The sequence below is a fragment of the Tenrec ecaudatus genome, chromosome 6, assembly GCF_050624435.1.
Source record: "Tenrec ecaudatus isolate mTenEca1 chromosome 6, mTenEca1.hap1, whole genome shotgun sequence".
Classification (NCBI taxonomy): Eukaryota; Metazoa; Chordata; class Mammalia; order Afrosoricida; family Tenrecidae; genus Tenrec; species Tenrec ecaudatus.
Genome location: NC_134535.1, coordinates 59,767,920 through 59,786,240, shown reverse-complemented (window position 1 = coordinate 59,786,240; position 18,321 = coordinate 59,767,920). Strand labels below are relative to the sequence as shown.

The 18,321-nt window shown below is 41.1% G+C and overlaps 1 protein-coding gene across 1 annotated transcript in view; it reads right to left on the bottom strand.

The window, feature by feature from the left end:
* Positions 1-18,321, bottom strand: part of PTPRR (protein tyrosine phosphatase receptor type R) — a 279,519-nt gene that overhangs the window by 29,792 nt on the left and 231,406 nt on the right. The window contains exons 9-12 of the mRNA XM_075553227.1: positions 12,369-12,555; positions 9,250-9,334; positions 3,528-3,607; positions 2,755-2,892 (exon numbers count right to left, since the gene is read on the bottom strand). Coding sequence (XP_075409342.1) covers positions 2,755-2,892; positions 3,528-3,607; positions 9,250-9,334; positions 12,369-12,555 — 490 coding nt within the window. The remainder of the gene's footprint in view (positions 1-2,754; positions 2,893-3,527; positions 3,608-9,249; positions 9,335-12,368; positions 12,556-18,321) is intronic.

The window sequence follows — 18,321 nt, the reverse complement described above, 5'->3', positions numbered from 1 at the left end:
GTGAATAGTGTATGGCTGAAATAGTTAAAGTTTATTGTGGCAACACGGCTGATAAACACATGTGGGGTTAATTGAAGGGCGGAGAGGTAAATGGCTCGGTGAGCCTCACCTTTCAAGTTCATGGGTCTCTTGTTTTATGATGGTCAGACCAGGGTGCAGTTGCCTTAGCCAGTTCCTGACTTCAGCTGGCAAGGCTCATTTCCTGCAAGACATTCCCAAGGAGAAACCACATGGACCTACCCCGATTCAGCCGTGGGTGCTGGAGCAGCTGTGTGGAGACTCCTGCCAGGGCTAAGATGCTTACACTTTCACTGACTCAGCTTTCTTCCTACAGTCGGTGCCATTGTGCGTGTTTTGTGAGATGGAGGAGGACTTTGTGGATTGGTGTTGGACATGTGGGTTAATGTTGCACTTGGGCAGCACTGGGTTGGGGTGTTTTCTTGATGTGCACTTACTCTTTATATAAAACTCTCTCATATATATAGGTGTCTGTGGATTTGTTTCTCTAATGTACCCACACTAAAACATGACTGAATTTATTTTTACCAGTTTGATCATTCCTAGTATTTAATTGGCAAGTTACACATTCACAGTTCATATGATGACTGCTTTATTTCCAGCATCCAGTTGGTACAAATGTATCCTGATTTGTCTATGCACCTCCTCTTTTTCTCTCTTCTTTGTGTTTGTAAGGAGCCCTGCAGGCAGAGTGGTTACTCGTTGGGCTGCCAACTTCAAGGTCAGCAGTTGGAACCCTTGGGCACTGCTGCGCTCTACTCCCATAAAGAGTCACCAGTCTTAGAAACTCATTGGGCCATCTATCTTGTCCTGTAGGGTCGCTGTTAGCATCCACTCGACGGCAGTGGGCTTGGTTTGGTTTTTGGTTTTGTGTGTGTGTGTGTGTGTATGTACATATTCTACTTTTTCCTTTTTAAAGATCACTTTGAAAGCTATTCATCATCTTTCCATTCTTTCGATGGTTAGTTTTGAAATTTTAATATTCATATTTAGCTTAAGTCTAAATTTGGTGGTTATTTCTACCCTGTGCATGAAGAACAGAGATATTTCAAGGATGCATTGGTAATTACTGGTGATTAGAATGGAAAAGTTGGAAACAGTTGTTGTTTCCTTTCTCCATACTTATTCAATCTGTATGTGAGCAAATTCTCTGTGAAGCTGGAGCATGTGAAGAAGAACATGGCATCAGGACTGGAGGAAGGCTCATCAACAACCTGCAAGATGCACATGACACACCTTGCTTGCTGAACGCAAAGATGAAGCACTTAATGTTGAAAATCAAATACTACAACCTTCAATATGGATTGCACCTTAAAGTCAACAAATCCTTTACAACTGGACCAATAAACAAGATTATGATAAAGGTAGAAATGACTGAATTTGTCAAGGATTTCATTTTACCTGGATCCACAATCAATGCTCATTGAAGTAGCAATCAAGAAATCAAATGTCAGGGTAAAAAAATCTGCTGACACTTTTTTAAGTGTTAAAGAGCAAATCTGTCACTTTGAGGACTAAGGATGAATACTTTTGAAGTTAAATTCCTAGAAAAGGTTTTAAGTAATAAAAAAACAAAAGCACGAAAAAAAAATCTCCCAAACTCAGTGCTATCTACTCTTATCAACTCTACAGAGCAGGGTAAAAGTGTCCCTGTGAGTGTCCAAGAACAGAACTGTTTATGGGAGTAGAAAGCCCTGACTTCCCTGAGAAGCGGCTGGTGGTTTTGAACTGTGTACCTTGGGGCACCTTCTATGTAAGAAAGTAGGATCTAATTTTGGTATTTGTTGGATTTCTGATTTTGAGGATTTTGATAATGTTGGTTACTTTTTGAACTTCCCTTCTCTTTGTTCAAATCTTGCCTTCTCAATGAGGTCTAACCTGATCATCCTGTATCATATTCAGCCTCTTCTGACCCTTTTGTTTCTTATTGCTCACATGCCCATTCCCCTTATCCTGCTCTATTAGTTATTTTTCTGTGTCATATATCCCTTCTAATAATGTGCATCCCATAAATAATATTTCCTATCTTATGTATGAAGCTCTGGAACCATAGTGGGTTACCCACTGTGCTGCTAACTGTAAGGTCAACAGTTCGAATTCACTCGGCACTCTGACACATGAGACTTTCTATTTCCGTTAAACAATTACAGTCTCAGAAACTCACAGTTATCCCTATCCTATGGAGTTGCTATGGATATTGTATGTCAATAACATAGTCAATCCTATGGTATTGACACGATGGCAATGAGTTTGGTTTTCCATCCTTTTATCAATATATTATATTTATTGTTCTTGTCCCCCTTCACTAAAATGTTACATTCTATTAAGGGCAAGGGCCTTGGTATATTTTGTTCAGTAATGTAACCCGATGATGAAAACAATATCTGTCACATAATGGGGTGGTCAACAAATGCTTATTAAATAGACAAATTACTTAATTTTTATAAGTCTCCTAATTGAGATGATATTCATGGTCTCCAACTTCCTTACTGGGATACATAGGTATAAATGAGAACCTACATATAGTCTGAGTGCACTGATTATCTGAACTAAAATCACCAGTCACAGAATAACACCAATATCTATTATCATTTTTTGAAAGCATAATAATCCCAGTCTTCAAATGTCTTGAAGTTTCCATCCTCAATCTGTTAAGTACATGGTGTTTTTATTCATATAATGTTTTCTATAGCAATAGGCACGTATACAATTCAGAACTTGGGCTAACGATCATACCTCATTTTTCTCTTTCAGTTTCGTAATCATAACGATCACAGGGCTGTCTTCCTGCCAGACCATCTGCCAGAAATCATTGACGGTGTTGATCATGGGGCCCTGGGTGGCAATGAATGCTCTTTCCTCCCCGTTGTAGCCCTAGTAAGAGTGAGGAGACAAAAGAATGGCTTTGAAGATCATGCCTTAAATGTACAGTTTAGGAAAAAGATCCTTAGAACAAAATGTTTCTGCGAATCCCAAAGCAACACAGAGTGTGTCAGTCTTACAGACTCTGGTGCTACAATCCATGTGGTGACTTTTCCAAAAAATCCAATCTATATCATTATGGGATATTTTGCTACTGAAGACCATAGCATTCACTTCCCTCCTGAGCCCTGCCCCCAGATAGAAGTCCACACACCAACTCATCATAAAGAAGCATGGTGAAGGACTCGATTTCAAATGTTGGTTGTGAATAAAACAAAACCAATTAAAAAAACCTTGCTAGTAGCTAACACGCTCCAGTGGGACCAGTGGTTACCAATTGCCCATAGAGGTGTTTCCCAAGCATTATTTGTGAATCATTCCTTTCATGACATGCCAATTAGGCCATCTTGAAAAAAGGAAGGTTCAATAAAAAGTAACGATGTGGACACTGGTTTAAAGAGAGTTGCGCCTCGTTGTCACCAAGTTAAATCGTAAGCTTAATCTACTGTGTGGGAAGAATGAAGCCCAGCAGTTCCAAATAGTAAAACAAATGCCCATCAGAAATAAATGTATATTTATTTACTTACCCTAATGTAATTAGCATTGATATAGGTGCTCAAGGTATCAGTTATGTTTTTTGGTCTTAAACACACCCGGCTGAGGGGATCTAATTAAGAAGACAAGAAAGAATACATGAAACAAATGTGCACACTTTATATACACGCGCCTGTAGACTGGCTCTCTGGAATGTGCCAAAGGAGCCCTCCGGGCGTAGGGGGGGGGTGAGCACTGGGCTGCAGTGACCAGGTGGGCGCATTGAACCCACCAGCTCCTGTGAAGGACAGGGGGAGGCTGTCTGCTCCAATAAAGATGTACAGTTTCAGAAACCCTGGGGAGCAGATCTACATGTCCTACAGGGTCAATCTGAATGAATCACCCACAGCACTGGGTGGGGGCATTTGTCCATGTTTGTCATGGATACATCTGTGTGTCTGTCTCTATAGGTATCTATGTTTATTGAGAGAGATTTAGGTCTTGACCTTGTTTATGATACAATTGTTGCTTTCTGCTGCGTTGATGGGTTTATACTCAATGCCATCCCTCATGTGGCTTCTGATTCTTGATTCTGCTTCTCATGTACTTTCTCTTTGGACTTGGGATTTACATCAGGTCTCCACACTCTTGGTTTTCAGCATTGCCTTCTGAAAGTAAAGTGTTGCTTTTCCTTTTCCCAACTTTAAGCCTTATCCAGCAACTTGCGTTTCGACCTGGCCTTGCCCCACCATCCCTCTGGTTTAATGTCCTGGCCTCAGCTCTCAATATCCCAAAATGTGTGAGATTGATTTCTTATTTGCCAGACACTATGCTATCACTTTCAACATTTTTGAAATGGAAAGTACCATGGACTGCTAAAGTGACAAACTGGTCTGTCTTGCAAGAAGTATGGCCAGAGAGCTCCTAGGAGGCAGGGATGGTGAGACTTCGTCTTATGTACTTTGGGCATGTTATCAGGAGAGACCAGTCCCTGGAGAGAAGGACATCAAGTTTGGTGTAGTAGAGGGGCAGCAAAATAGAGGCAGTCCCTGAGAGAGCTAGATCGACACCATGGCTGGAACCATGGGCTCTGCCTAGGAAAAACTGAGAGGATGGTGCTGGCCTAGGCAGTATTTCATTCTATTGTGCATACGGTCGCTATGGGTCAGAACTGACTTGATAGCACTTAACAACAATAACAACGACAACAACAACATGCTATAACTATGGTCACATTGGGAGGCAGGTACAGGAGGAGAGAATGGCATGTGGGGTGCAAAGATAAACCTGATGTATTTTAGCAAGTTCTTGGTCAGGGCCCTCGCCTCCTGTTCCACTGATACATTTTGTCCAGACTAAACCCACTCTGGCCTGAGTCCCCTTTTGCTCTTTGGAAGAAGCTGGTTTGAGTGACAGCAGTGTCCTCAGGGACAGCATGGATATCTGATAATGTGCAGTCTACTGTATGGTCTTCCAATTCCAAAGTCATTTTCAATGACATTAAAAATAGCCAGGCCTCGAAATTAATTCACCCCCCACGATTCGATGTTCAACCAAACAGTAAGCAGATCTTAAAAAGGAATAATAATATTAGGGAGGTAGACACACGTTAAAATAATCAACCATTTGAGATCAAAAGGGCAGCATCTACCCAAAGAAAAAGCTCAGAAGGGTTAAAAAAGTAGGAAGGAATGGACACAGGAAGACAGGAAGGAAGTGGGATAGGGTGCCACATTGTGGAGATGGCAAACAATGAGATGAAGCAAAGGGTGTATGAATTAGTAAATGGAAAACTGATCTATTCTGTAAAAATTCACTTAATTCACAATAAGAAGTTCAAAAGAGTTAAAAATTTTAAGAATTTGAATGGCTGTCTGGACCAAGTGCTATGGAAAATATATTACTATTTTTAATTTTTTAATCATTTTATTGGGGGCTCCTATAGCTCTTAATACAATAAATACACACATATATTGTGTCAAACACATTTTTCCATTTGTTGCCATCATAATTTTCTTTTCTTTTTTTTAATTGGGAGCTTGTACAACTCGTATCATAATCCATACATCCATCCATTGTGTCAGCACATTTGTTGCCCTCATCATTCTCAAAACATTTGCTTTTGACTTGAGCCCTTAGTAGCAGCTCCTCATTTTTCCCTCCCTCTCTCTCTGCCCCCTATTAACCCTTGATAACTTATAAATTTTAATCAACATTTATGGCAATGTTAAGATCAGATTATCTTGCTATAAGAATTTAATTAAGTGTTCAGTGTGCCTCCTTGGGGCAGAGATGGAGGTTTTCCACTATTTCTATTTCACTGTCTAGTATCGTGGATAATAATATATACTCAATGAAGCTCATTGCCATGATGTTGATTCTGACTCATCATGACCATGTGTTCCTTTGAGTTTCTGAGACTTCAGATCTTTACAGGAGCAGACAGCCTCATCTTTCTCCCATGGAGGGACTGGTGGCTTAGAACAGCTGTCCTGTGGTGATCAGCTCTATTTGTAGTTCACAATGCCTATAAAGCTCCAACCTCAGTGCCATTGAGTGGCTGTTGACTGATAGCAACCCTGTAGGACAGCGCAGAGCTGCCCCTGTGGGTTTCGGAGACTGTAACTGGGAGCAGAAAGCCTTACTATCTCCTGTGGAGTGGCTGGTGATTTTCAAATTGTTGACCTTGAGGTTAGCAGCCCACTCCACCACTAGGGTGTTTATTCATTGACAGTGTGGATATTGGATATTCTACCAGGCTTCCCTATTATGCTTATAGAAAGCAAAACCTAAATCCGCTGTCATCAAATTGATGTAGACTCAGAACGACCCAACAGAACAGGGTAGAAGGGTCCCCTGTGAATTTCTGAGACCAACTACTCTTAATGGGAGTAGAAAGTCCTGTCTGTTGTGAAGTCGTTGCTGGTTTCAAACTGTTGACCTTGCAGATTGCAGCCCAATATATATCCATTGCACTACACGGGCTCCTCTGTAGCCACTTAATAAATATCTATTGCATTAACTTTAGAGGTAACTTCCATCTTTAAAAACCCCAGTCCATTGCATTCCTCCCTAGCAATGACTCTATTGTTCTCCCTTTCGATTCGGGTGAATGTTTGCAGAATTTATTACACTCACCATTTCTACCTCCCATCTACATGTTAACCCTCTGTGTACATACCACAACCTCTGCTAATCCTTGAATTATAAGACACCGTTCTTGCTAAGATTTACTTCTCCACCCGTGCTATGGCTTCTCTAAGCTATATTTCTTAAATTGCAGTTCCTTGCACAATAGAGGGTGGGTGGACTATTTAGACTACAGACATTTTCAACAACAACAAAAAAGCATCATTTATGTCAGTTGTCAGCATAGGTGCTTTGGTGCAAGTGACCCACCCAGTTGTGGGAATGGAAACGCTGACACAGGACAATGAAGCACAGTCTGGGCAGGAAATCGAGAAGGCTGAACTGTTAGTCATCCTAACCGTTAGGCAGATAACATAATTGAATGAGTTTATGTGCCCCGATTCTATACATTTGGAGAAATTTAAATGAAAAAAAATATTAACAGAGAGAAAGAAAAAAAAAAAGAGAGAAAGAGCAAGTTAGAGAATGACAGAGAACACCAGCCCTAATAGTCAGCATTTTCATACCAGTCAACCAAGGGTAGCCCCAAAATAGCATTCAACATTAACTAAACTAGTTGCCATCAAATCGGTTCTGACTCATGGAGGCCCCTGTATTTCAGAGACCTCTGCACCCTACGGTTTTCCGGAGCTGAGTTTTCAGAGCTGGCCGCCAGGGCATTCTTGCTGAGGAAGCTCTGGGAGAATGTGGATCTGGAGCTTTTAGTCCACAGCAGAGAGTATTGATCCCTTGTACCACGGAGAGCCTCTGATTACAATTCAGATCACTAGGATTAACTATATAGACCAATTAAAATACGTTAGAGAGTAACTTTAAAAACACTGTATTTCGAACTCTACCAGAAGAGAAAGCAGTAAGATTACCCCTTTTCCAATGGACACTATTAATAATTAACACTTGAATTACTCTGCTTTAATTTATTGCTTCTACCAAACAGATGGAGAATTTGGAGCCTTAGAAGTGATTTAATGGACTTAGGTTATGAAAATTTCATTACTCAAATGTCAATACTTTATTAAAGCTGCTTTGACTTCGTCTTTCCAAGCAAGTACAAGTAGAGATTTATGGATTTTACCCAAATTCCAACTACAGCGATTGTTTAGTTATTGGAAATGTTATTTTCTCTCTGAAACCCTTGGGCCTGCTTTAAGTGGAATTAGTCACTCAGCCTTCTCTGGGCTCCGACATCCTTTGGGCCATGTCTCTATTTTGTTTTTCCATTGACTATAAATACTTGTTTACATGTGTCTCCTCTCTAGTCATGAGCTTGGTCTTTTCTGTTCTTTTTTTTTAATCCTCAACCATTGCTTGACATGTGTAAGCTTCACCCAGTTCCACGTGGCTTTCTCACAGTCCCCAGGTTTGTGTCTGCAAGCATGTCCTGGTGTCATCTGTCTCTGAACCCTACGGGCATTTGCCAACAGTACAATTTGCTAGACTCACTCCAACAGAAGACGTAGGTTGGGGAGCAGAACTCTAAATTTTTTTTAAATGGATTCTATGTAACATTCACCAAGGTCACATTAAAAAGTTATATAAAGAACAAGGATGCAAGAAGATTGTTATGTACAATAAAACTTTTTGGTAAGAGAGTACTGTGAGGTAGTTTCCATACCATGCAATTCAGTGACTTTTAGCATACTCAGAGCTGTACAACCTTTACCACAATCAATTTTATAACATTTTCATTACCCTAAAAGGAAACCCGATGTACTTTAGGAGTCCTTCCCACCCTTGCCCCAGCCCTAGGCATTCTCCACTCTATTTTCCATCTCCATGGATTTGCCTAACTAGACCTTTCACATAATGACAAGCCCTTTCACATCACTGGAATGATACAAAGGAGGTCTGTTTGACTGGCTTTTCCTACGTAGCACAATGTTTCAAGGCTCACACATGCTGGAGCATGTATCTGCCCCTTAATTCCTTTTGATGGCTTAATCATATTCTATTGTATGTTGAAAACACAAAACCCACTCAGCAATTGATGAACATTTGTGTTATCACTACCTTTTGGTTCTAGAAATAATTCTGATAATAACATTTGTGTACAAGTGTTTGTGTGGACATTTGTTTCCATTTCCATGTACATCATATCTGAGAGTCTTCTGACCTAATGCAAGATCATACGCATGCATACATATAAAGACAAACACATTAAAAAGAAAGCTATGTGTTTCTCTGGGGTCTTAGAGTTTTAGCTTCCTGCTAAGTCTTTGATCTTTCTGGAGCTGATTAAAGATATGACATGAGTTAGTTGCTCAGCTTCTTCACGTGCATTTGGATGTCTAATAATCTTAACACCCCTTGTAGAAATGATTCTTTTTTTTTCTAGTGAATTCTTTTGACACTTTGTGGAAAATCGATTGAGCCTAAATATGAGACAAATGAAAGTATAGAATCATCACGTGACTCCTGGGACTGTGTGGCTGGCGTTATAACAGCAGTAATACAAGATAAAGTCATTACCTTCAGAATTGTTTAATAATGATCACTCTTGACATGTGTCTGAAACTTCAAGTTCTGCGTGCATTCCAGTGATGTGAGAAGGGGAAATGATAAGACAGGGGCAAATGAGGGAAAATTGATGCTTATAATACAAACTGTTGATTTTGAGAGACTTACTTGGCAAAATAGTCTTATAGCGATTTTTTGTTCCATGCCGTGGAATGTCGATTTCTTTGGGATCCACAAAGTTCATAGGTATTTCCTGCAATAACAAATGATCTCATCAGTGTATCTAAGGCTTCCACAAAGAGACTCTTCTGAGGGGGCCATCTGCTCCACAGCTTCAAAGTAATCTAGCCAACACCAGCCTCCCACCTGGGGCTGGCCGACACCCTTCCTTTCATAAACAAATCAGCTGTGCTCCAAAGAGCTACTTCTCAGAAAGAACTCTCTGTGCTAGAGGGCGTCATTTGATATGTAGTTCCGAAGAGCCACACAAACTTTCAGTTCGATGTTAAGAATCTGTTCTGACATAGTAATTTATGAACTCACAGAAACCAGAGGACAAAAATGGATTTAACAATGTGTTAATTTTTTTCAAGTTGTTGTCTAAGTTCAGTAACAATCATTTCACTATGACAGATTTCCTGGTTAACATTAATCATGACTCCTCCCAACATGGTCGATATAAAGGGCCTTTTTGGTTGGATGCAGGTGATGAGGACGTGATGCATTTTTTGGTATTAAAGAATGATTCATGGTTGGACTGTTCCATCTGTGGCTGGAGCTCAATATTTTCAGCGACGTGCATTCAAGCACTATCTTCTCCCATACAACAAGAAAATAAATTTTCATATTTGATCATAGTACGTGTCAGGCATCTTAACTGATTGACGCGGGAACACCTCTGGAAATGCATTAGACCCGCAAGCAGAGCAGCTGCTGCTGACGGGGACCAGGCAAGTAGCCAGTCACAGTTTTCTAAAAGTCCTGACCACATCTTTAAGGACTTGATTATATAGAATAGTATGCTCTCTGGGTTAAAAATCTGCACGGGACTGTTTTGCTGAGATGAATATAAAATAAAATAAATTTTATATTAATTAATGGGACATAGATAATAAAGTTAGATGACATCAACTGTATATCTTTTTTTATTGTTTGAACTTTCTCTAGTGGAAAATACAAAACACCCCTGCCCAATATTGATTGAAAGGAAAGAAATTATCTTTAAATTAATTCAAAGTGTCTGTTAATCTGAGTGTTCCGTTAATCTGAGAATTGGAGAAAAGTCAGACTATTTGATGAACTTGACGCCTTGTCTATAGAGAGGAGCAGATGACTTGTGAACCATCACTTTTAGACTTGTGTCGGTTTACGAATTTATACATTCATTCTACTGTTGGCTCCAGTGAAATGCGTTAGCATCTCCGTTTCAGTTGGCCAAATGAGCAACTGGGCTGCCTGCCCCAGCGGGGCACAGCCTCAGCTCTGAGGGCTTCGGCCAGGTCGCCGTGCTCTGCAAACCCAACAAAGCAGACCGTGGCTCCACGCCCCTCGTTCCTTTCTTCTCAGCGCTTGTTTTCCGATAAACTGAAAAACAAACACCCCAATTCACTGTCGTCTAGTTGATTCCAACTTACATGGACCCGGCAGGACAGGGTAGAGCTGGCCCTGTGGGCTTCCCAGCCTGTAAGTCTTGACAGGAGCAGAAAGCCTCGTTTCTCTCCTGTAGAGCAAGCAGCCGGCCGTTTGAAACCACTGACCGTTTGGTGAGCAGCCTACGGCGTCACCCGCCACACCGCAAGGGCACCCTGACGACTGGTCCTCTTGCACCCTCGTGTCTCCCGGACCCCCCACGCGCCTTTATCGTCCCTTTCAGGAAAGGAGGCTAAGCCAAGCGTGGCCCTCAGAGCGCGAAGACCTCGCTGCAGTTCCAGAAAGAACCATGGCTGCGCCTGCGGCGAGATGTGTGCTTTTTCTTCTGTAGGCCTCATGTTCCAATTTGAAAGACTCCCCGTCGGTTTGCTTGAGACGCTTAACAGCAGTCCACGGAAGCAACGGAAGAGCTGACCCGCTGAAGGGTCTTTCACCACTAAGCGAGCTGCACAGATCTAAAGTGACCCTAGAAGGGTCAGTGTCTCACACGCCGTCGAAATGGCTTAGATGCATACTGAATTTAAGACACAAGTTTAGCTATAAAAATGATTCCTTTTGGGCAACAAAGATCTCATTCCATGCCTGCTAATAATGATATAATGATATAATTATTATTCTCTATATGTGTGTACTTATCAGCGGCAGACTGATGGGTCTAAAGTTGGAGTCACCATCGTTTGCAGTCCACAATGATCCTTGTTTTATTCAAGGGGACCACCCAGTCTGGGGCTCAAGCCAGTAATTCGGGCATTATCTCCGACTTTTCCCTTGGCATTGGCTATGTCAGCCACTTACAAATTTTGGAAACGCACAGGGTCGGTTCTACCCTGACCTATAGGGTCATCATGGGTCGGCATTGACTCGATGGCAGTGGATTGGTTTTTATCGAGCTCGGTGGCCCAGTGGCTATGTGTTGGGCTGCTAAGGGCAACACCAGCAGTTTGAAAGCCAGCTGCTGCCGTGGAGCGAGACGACGCCTTCTGCTTCTGTACAGAGCGCCAGCCTTGGAAACCCTCAGGGCAGGTCCACCGTGTTCCTCGGCCCGCTGGGAAGTGGGATCGAGTTGGCGATCCTGAGGCTGTTTCCTTTGTAGGTTCCTGTGGTTCTCTTCACAGTCACTGCCACTGCCTGACCTTTGGTTAGCAGCTCCACAGAGTTCCCGAAACCGTCAAGCTTTACAAAGGCAAACGGCCTCAGTTTTGTCTCCAGCAGAGGAGCTGGGGGAGTATGAACCACCCACCTTTCAGTTAGCAGTACAATGCTTACCCCACTGTGCCATTAGGGCTCCCCCCACCCACTCACTGCCATTGAATCTATTGCGCCTCATCGTGACCTTGTCCGGGGTTTATGAAGCTGCAGACCTCCAGGGAAGCAGGAGCCTCATCTTTCTCCTGGTGGCACGCAAGAGGCCCCGGGGCCCTCTATAAGGACAGAGTAAAACCGCTTCACAGGATTTCCACGGCTGAAATCTTTATGCAACAGACAGCCACGTCTTTCCCCTGTGGCATGGCTGGTACGTCTGAATGATGGACCGGCGGTTAGCAGCCATGCACTTCACCTCGGCGCCACCAGGGGTCCTTCCCGAGCGCTACCGCATAAAATCCCCTAGAGGAGTCAGTCATAACCCGCGGTCTCACCATGAATTCACTTTGGAGTAAATGTGAACTTGCCACGACGTCCCTCAGCTGTGACCTGGTGAGAATCCGGCTGGCTGATTGCAGATACTCCATGGCTACCTTCTCGCGGGGGGTTGGTACGGCCACCAAGGGCTCAACGTTCCCCAAGCTACTCATATCCAGTGTCAGGGATACGTTGGACCCTCGCCTAAATTGGAAAAAGAATGAAAACAGGTTTAAATCTCACATAGATTTGCTTCTTTGTATTATTTTTCGGGTTCAATTTGTTACAGTAGTAGAATGTATTGATAGCAATGATTACAATAGGTGGTGCCATCCTACCCTTGATAATGCAGTTCTTTTGCCTCACTTAATCCTCCACCCAACCCCTTCCTCCTCCTCCCCCCTTCCTCCATCCTGGTAATCACGGATAAGCTTTGGTCACTGTATATGTGCTGTTTCTTTTTATAGGAGTATAAACGAGGGCATGCAGTATTTGTCCTTTTGTGATTGGCTTATTTTTCTCAGCCCCTGATGTCTTCAAGCTCTCTCCATATTGTAGCTTCCACATTGTATCAATATTTTATTTCTTTTTATGTCCGAGTAGTATTCTATGTACGTACCACATCATGTTCATCTATTCATCTGTTTTTTTATTAATACATCTTTTTATTGGGGCTCATACAGCTCTTATCACAATACATACATACATCAATTGAGCAGGGCACCCTTATACATTCGTTGTCCTCGTCATTCTCAAAATTCGCCTTCCACTTGGGTTCCTGGAATCAGCTCGGTTTCCTTTTTTCCCCTCCCCCTCCCTCCCCGTTCCCCCCTTTCCCCTGCACCCTTAATAGTTTATAAATAATTATTATATCTTATCTTACACTGTCTGGCGTCTCCCCTCATCCACCTTCCCATTGCCCATCTCCCAGAGAGGAGGTTACACATAGATCTCCAAGATCGGTTCCCCCTTTCTATACCCCCTTCCCTCCCGGTGTCGCCACTCCCACTGCTGGTCCTGAGGGGTTCGTCCGTCCTAGATTCCCTGTGTTTCCAGATCCCCGCTGCACCGCTGTATATCTGTGGAAGGGCACGAAGACTGTTTCCATCTGTCAGCCATTGTGACTAGTGCTGGAATGAACATTGGTGCACAAATCTATTTTGAGTTTCTCCCGGGGGGTTTGTTCTGGGTCATGTGATAGTTCTATTTTTTTATAGGAACCGCCCCATTGGTTTACACGCGACTATATAATTTTGCATTCATACTAGCAATGGATAAGGGTTTCATTTTCCCCATATCCTTACTTGTTATATCCCCATAATAATACTGGTTATTATTATTTTTTTAATTTAGCCATCTGACTCGGAGTCACATGGATTATTTTGATTGCACAAATGTCTCTTTCTGTACAACATGCACACATTTCAATGAGAATGTTTATAGAAATAAAATCCAAATATCTTTTCTCTTAGAGTATCATTGTTGGCTATATAATTTTTCATAGTTTCTTAACAGGAAATGGACAGGAAACTTTGATTTTGGAAATAACTCTGCCTTGAGGAAATGCACTATAATGTATTAATGGGTGTGCTTGTTATAGAAATAATAGAATGTCTAATAATATTAATGGAACAACAATTTTAAAAGTGGACATTACATTTGAATTAAAAATAAGTTCTAACACAAACTAACTTTTCTATATATATATATATATATATATATATATATATATATAATATATGCCCAAAGGTTCATTATTGAAATCATATTGCCATCTAATGATTTTAAAAAAATACCATCCTGTACTTGTGATGTCACTGAACACTTGATACTCAAAGGGAAAAAACGGACTTCTTTATTTTAGGTCAAATTATTGCTATTGAAATAGAATTTTTTAAAAGTATATATATACATACTTTTAAGTTGAATGAGTGCTACAAGTTAGCTCAAGGAGATAACTCCTATATATTTTATGTATGTACAGACACATGTATATATTTATTTAACTCTGCGAGAAAGTGACAAGGGCTAGTGAGAGATCACATATCCTTAGGGTCAGTGCCGATCTCTCTTTGCTCTGGAATTTCCTTTTGGTGAAAAACAACTTAAGTAAGTCCCTTTGCCCTGGGAAATTTATGAGAGTGCCTCTTACTATGACTCTGGCTGTGTGAGACCAAGAACTAGAAAGCATGTGAGAGACTAACAGTCAAAGACAAAGATTGTTCACAGAATTGTTAAAGGAGCATTAGGCGGGAACCCAAATACAGTTCCATCTGGCTGGTGTACACTGAGGCGGAGAGGAGGGATCGACAGGTCAACGTAAAGGAGAGTGAAGACAGTACTAGCGGATGCGAGCCCCGGGAAATTAGCTTCTCTGGATAGTTCATTGCATTCTTATTAGAGAGATCTTTCTCAAGAAAGAGCCATATGGCTAGAGCTTCAGTTTAATTAATGGAAAATTATTAGAAGACTCAAAACAACCCATGAAACATGCATACGAGACCTTTATGCCTATGAATCTGCCTGTTTGTAGCTTTGGTGCCATTCTATAAGCTTCCCATAGTGTTATCATTTTTGATTATATATATATGTTTGTGGTTTTAATTCTTGCCTTAATTTTATGGTTGTTTCAGTGTTTGAACATGTATTTTCCTTATTAGTGTATAGGTGTAGTACATGTAAGTTAGAGAATGGCATGACTTCTAAATATTTGGAATTTTTTGATTCTTTAGCACATAAGCTGTGATAAGATTTTCTAAATAGTTTATATATGTCTTATTCTGGAAATAATTTTGTTATTTATGTATAGGTTAATACACATGTTGCTTATATATGCACACATATAAGCTTATTGATTGCACTATAATATATATTTAAAGATACGCCAACCTAGGAATCCCTTACCTCCTTCCTCTGGCTTTGTTAAAGTCTGAGTGATGTATGTGAGTTTTTTACAATAGTTAGGTTGTCATTGCTCTTCATCTTTCTAACAGTTTTTGCTTTTTTGTAATTCAGTCTTTGGCCATTCACTGTAAAATTTTAAAAGTTTTTAAATAAATTCTTTTTTTAAATTAGCTTTATGTTTGGACTTTTACCTGGCTTTAAAAATATCAATATTACTTTATATGTGTGTGTGTGTGTGTATGTGTTGTTGTGTGCGTGTATTGGCAGGGGGGATGTCTGTAAAAACCCCTTTCTCATTCTATATTTAATTTCAACTATTTTAAATCTCTAGGATTTGGGAAGGGCTGACTATCTCATCAAACATCACCTACATGTTAAAGGAGATTTGATCCCACCTCCTTTTACACTTTTTATTATTTGGGGGTGTTAATGGGTGATTGGGCTCATGTGTCTGTGATTAGGAGGCAAATCACTGAGGAAGATTATAGGTTGATCCTCCTTTCAGGCCAACAACTTTAAAATCTATTTTTGTGTATGTATGGACTGTGATAAGACTTGTATGAGCCCCTAGTAAATTGTTTTAAAAAAATCTATTTTTGTGGGAAAGCAATTTTTAAAGTTTCTCAATCTAGTTCTTCCGGTCTTTAAATTGTTGGCAATTTCTGTCTGATTCTGATAACAGGTTGCCAACTGGTTTTTGTGTATTTAGAAAACTATGACCTTTATGGATTTTATAGATATTTGAACAGAGAGTTGAGAGGGACTGCCCAAGGGATTGCCCGTCAGATGCCATCTTAAGCCTTCATTCCATTCAAGCTGTTTTTAGCTCCCGACACATGTGCCTGGGATCTGCCAAATGACTGCTACTCAGTGCTAAAGGGGCTTCACAAACAGTAGGGTCTCTTCCATCTGGAGCGCAGGGCAGAGGTCTGAAGGAGGAGGCTTTTGAATTGAGCCTTGAAGGTGGAAGTTCAACAGGCAGATTTTTGGATAGGGCATTTCGGCGGGAAAGCCTGGAATGAGAACAGGCGTGGGAATAGGAAGTGATAAGCTATCCTTGAGAAATGGCGTATAAGCAGTTTTAACCAGAGAATAGTTGTGTCCAAATATATTTTGCAATTGGAGGAAAGGTTATATAGGAGCGATGAGAGAAAATAAGAGTTGTAGAAAATACAATAAAACTCCTGTCCAATCCAAAAGAGAATAATCCAGAACTCTTGATCAACATTTGGTGTGGCTTTCCATGACATACACTCTCAAACCTGGGAGATGAAAGAATTCCAAGGGTCCTTGACTCTGGTCTTGGACTCTAATACTCTATGGACTACTGGATCATGGCCCAAGGGTCCATTTAATGGTGTGGGTACATTTCTCATGTTTTTGGGGTGAGCTGCGAGCCGTGAAGACATTTCTACATAAATTAATTTTGTATAAAAGCATTGCTTTTGTCTGGTAAAAGAAGAAAGGCTATTCGTGTATATTAAACATCTATTATTTGCTAAGCATGCTTCCAAGTACTTTCACACATGCTACATCAGGGGTTTTCTGTGGCATTAATTGCTCCCATTTTATAGGTGAAGCATTAATTCACTTAGGAATACAATAGTGAAGCAGGGATCCAATACACTGTATATATTCATGTAGAAGCCGAGTTTTCCAGCACATTTTAAATGCCGTTTTTGTAGTAAAATTAGGTGCCTCGGCTGATATTCGGGTCAGCTTATACTCGAGCATATACGGTAAGTTAGAATATTTTGTCCCAGTTCTTTAGGCTTTGGCCGACTATGTCAGCCTATACTGTGCTCTATTAGAGGAAAGGTCAACATTATTGACGTGTTATGTGAAGGTAATATTCAGATGGTAAAATGGATTTTTATAGTCATGGCAATCAGAATTGTTTGGGCTCAAAGCTTGCCCCTACCATATCCTGCTGGTGGTTCCTTAGGCTGGTTATTTAGACTTGCTGTGTTTCAATTTCCTTTTCTTTTGTAAAATGAATAATTAAGTGGACCTACCTCAGGATTCCTACAAGAGTTAATGAGATACTGTCACTGAACTTTGATGTTCTTATGTTCGGTGCAGGTGCCTGGGAGCCAGTCCTCAGCTCATGGTGGCTCATGTGCTGTAAAATTCAACCTGTGGGGGAGTGCTGTGCCCCAGGAGGGTTTCATTGGCTGACAGTCAGGAATGGAAAGCCAGCCTTTTCTTTCTAGTCCGTCTCAGAAGCTCCATCAACACGTGCTCAGAATCATTGCGGCATGGAAAAATGCCAAAAAACCAAGTTCACTTGCACCGAGTCCAGCTGACTCAGGGCGACCCTGTAGGACAGGCTAGAACTGCCCCTCTTCCCGAGACTGTACTGGTTCTCAGGAGTAGAGAGCCTCCTCTTCTTCCTATTGCAACACGAAAGCTTCCATCAGGAGCTAGATAGGTACCTGCTGATGGGGTGCACTGACTGGGACTCAAACCTGACTTTCCAGCAAGGACCACTTAGAAAAAGCAGTAAGTAGCTATTATTAAGTTAGAGTAACAACTACTCAAAGCGCTACTTCAATCTCAATTTCTGTTTCTAATGATCTATTCAAGAGATTGTTACATAAACTTGTTTACGCTCAGACTAACTTTAATGTCATGAAATCATATCTGGAGCTGCACATTCATGATAACCTATTTAGCTTAAGGCTTCCCTTTATCATGGGAAATCCATTTCCCAGAACACAACGCCATTTCAGACCACTTCACCTCAGCGCCTCAGACAATGCCCAAAGTTCAAGGAGAGCGGTGCACTTGCACGGATTGCTGACCTTGCAGAAAGGTCACTTTGCATGCAGCAATGCAGTCCTTCCTTGCACTCAGGAAGTTCCTATTTCAGTCGTTAGACATTACGGTAGTCTGTCACGGACTTGGAAAATCTGAACTTTTAAGATCCTATCTGTAAAGAATAAACCATCGAGGATAATTCAGATAGAGTGGATTTAGGGAATCTAATCAATGAATCTACTTAAGAACTTCAACTTTTTTGGACACTTTCTTTCAATCATGTACTTGGAAAGAATAGGTGAAATA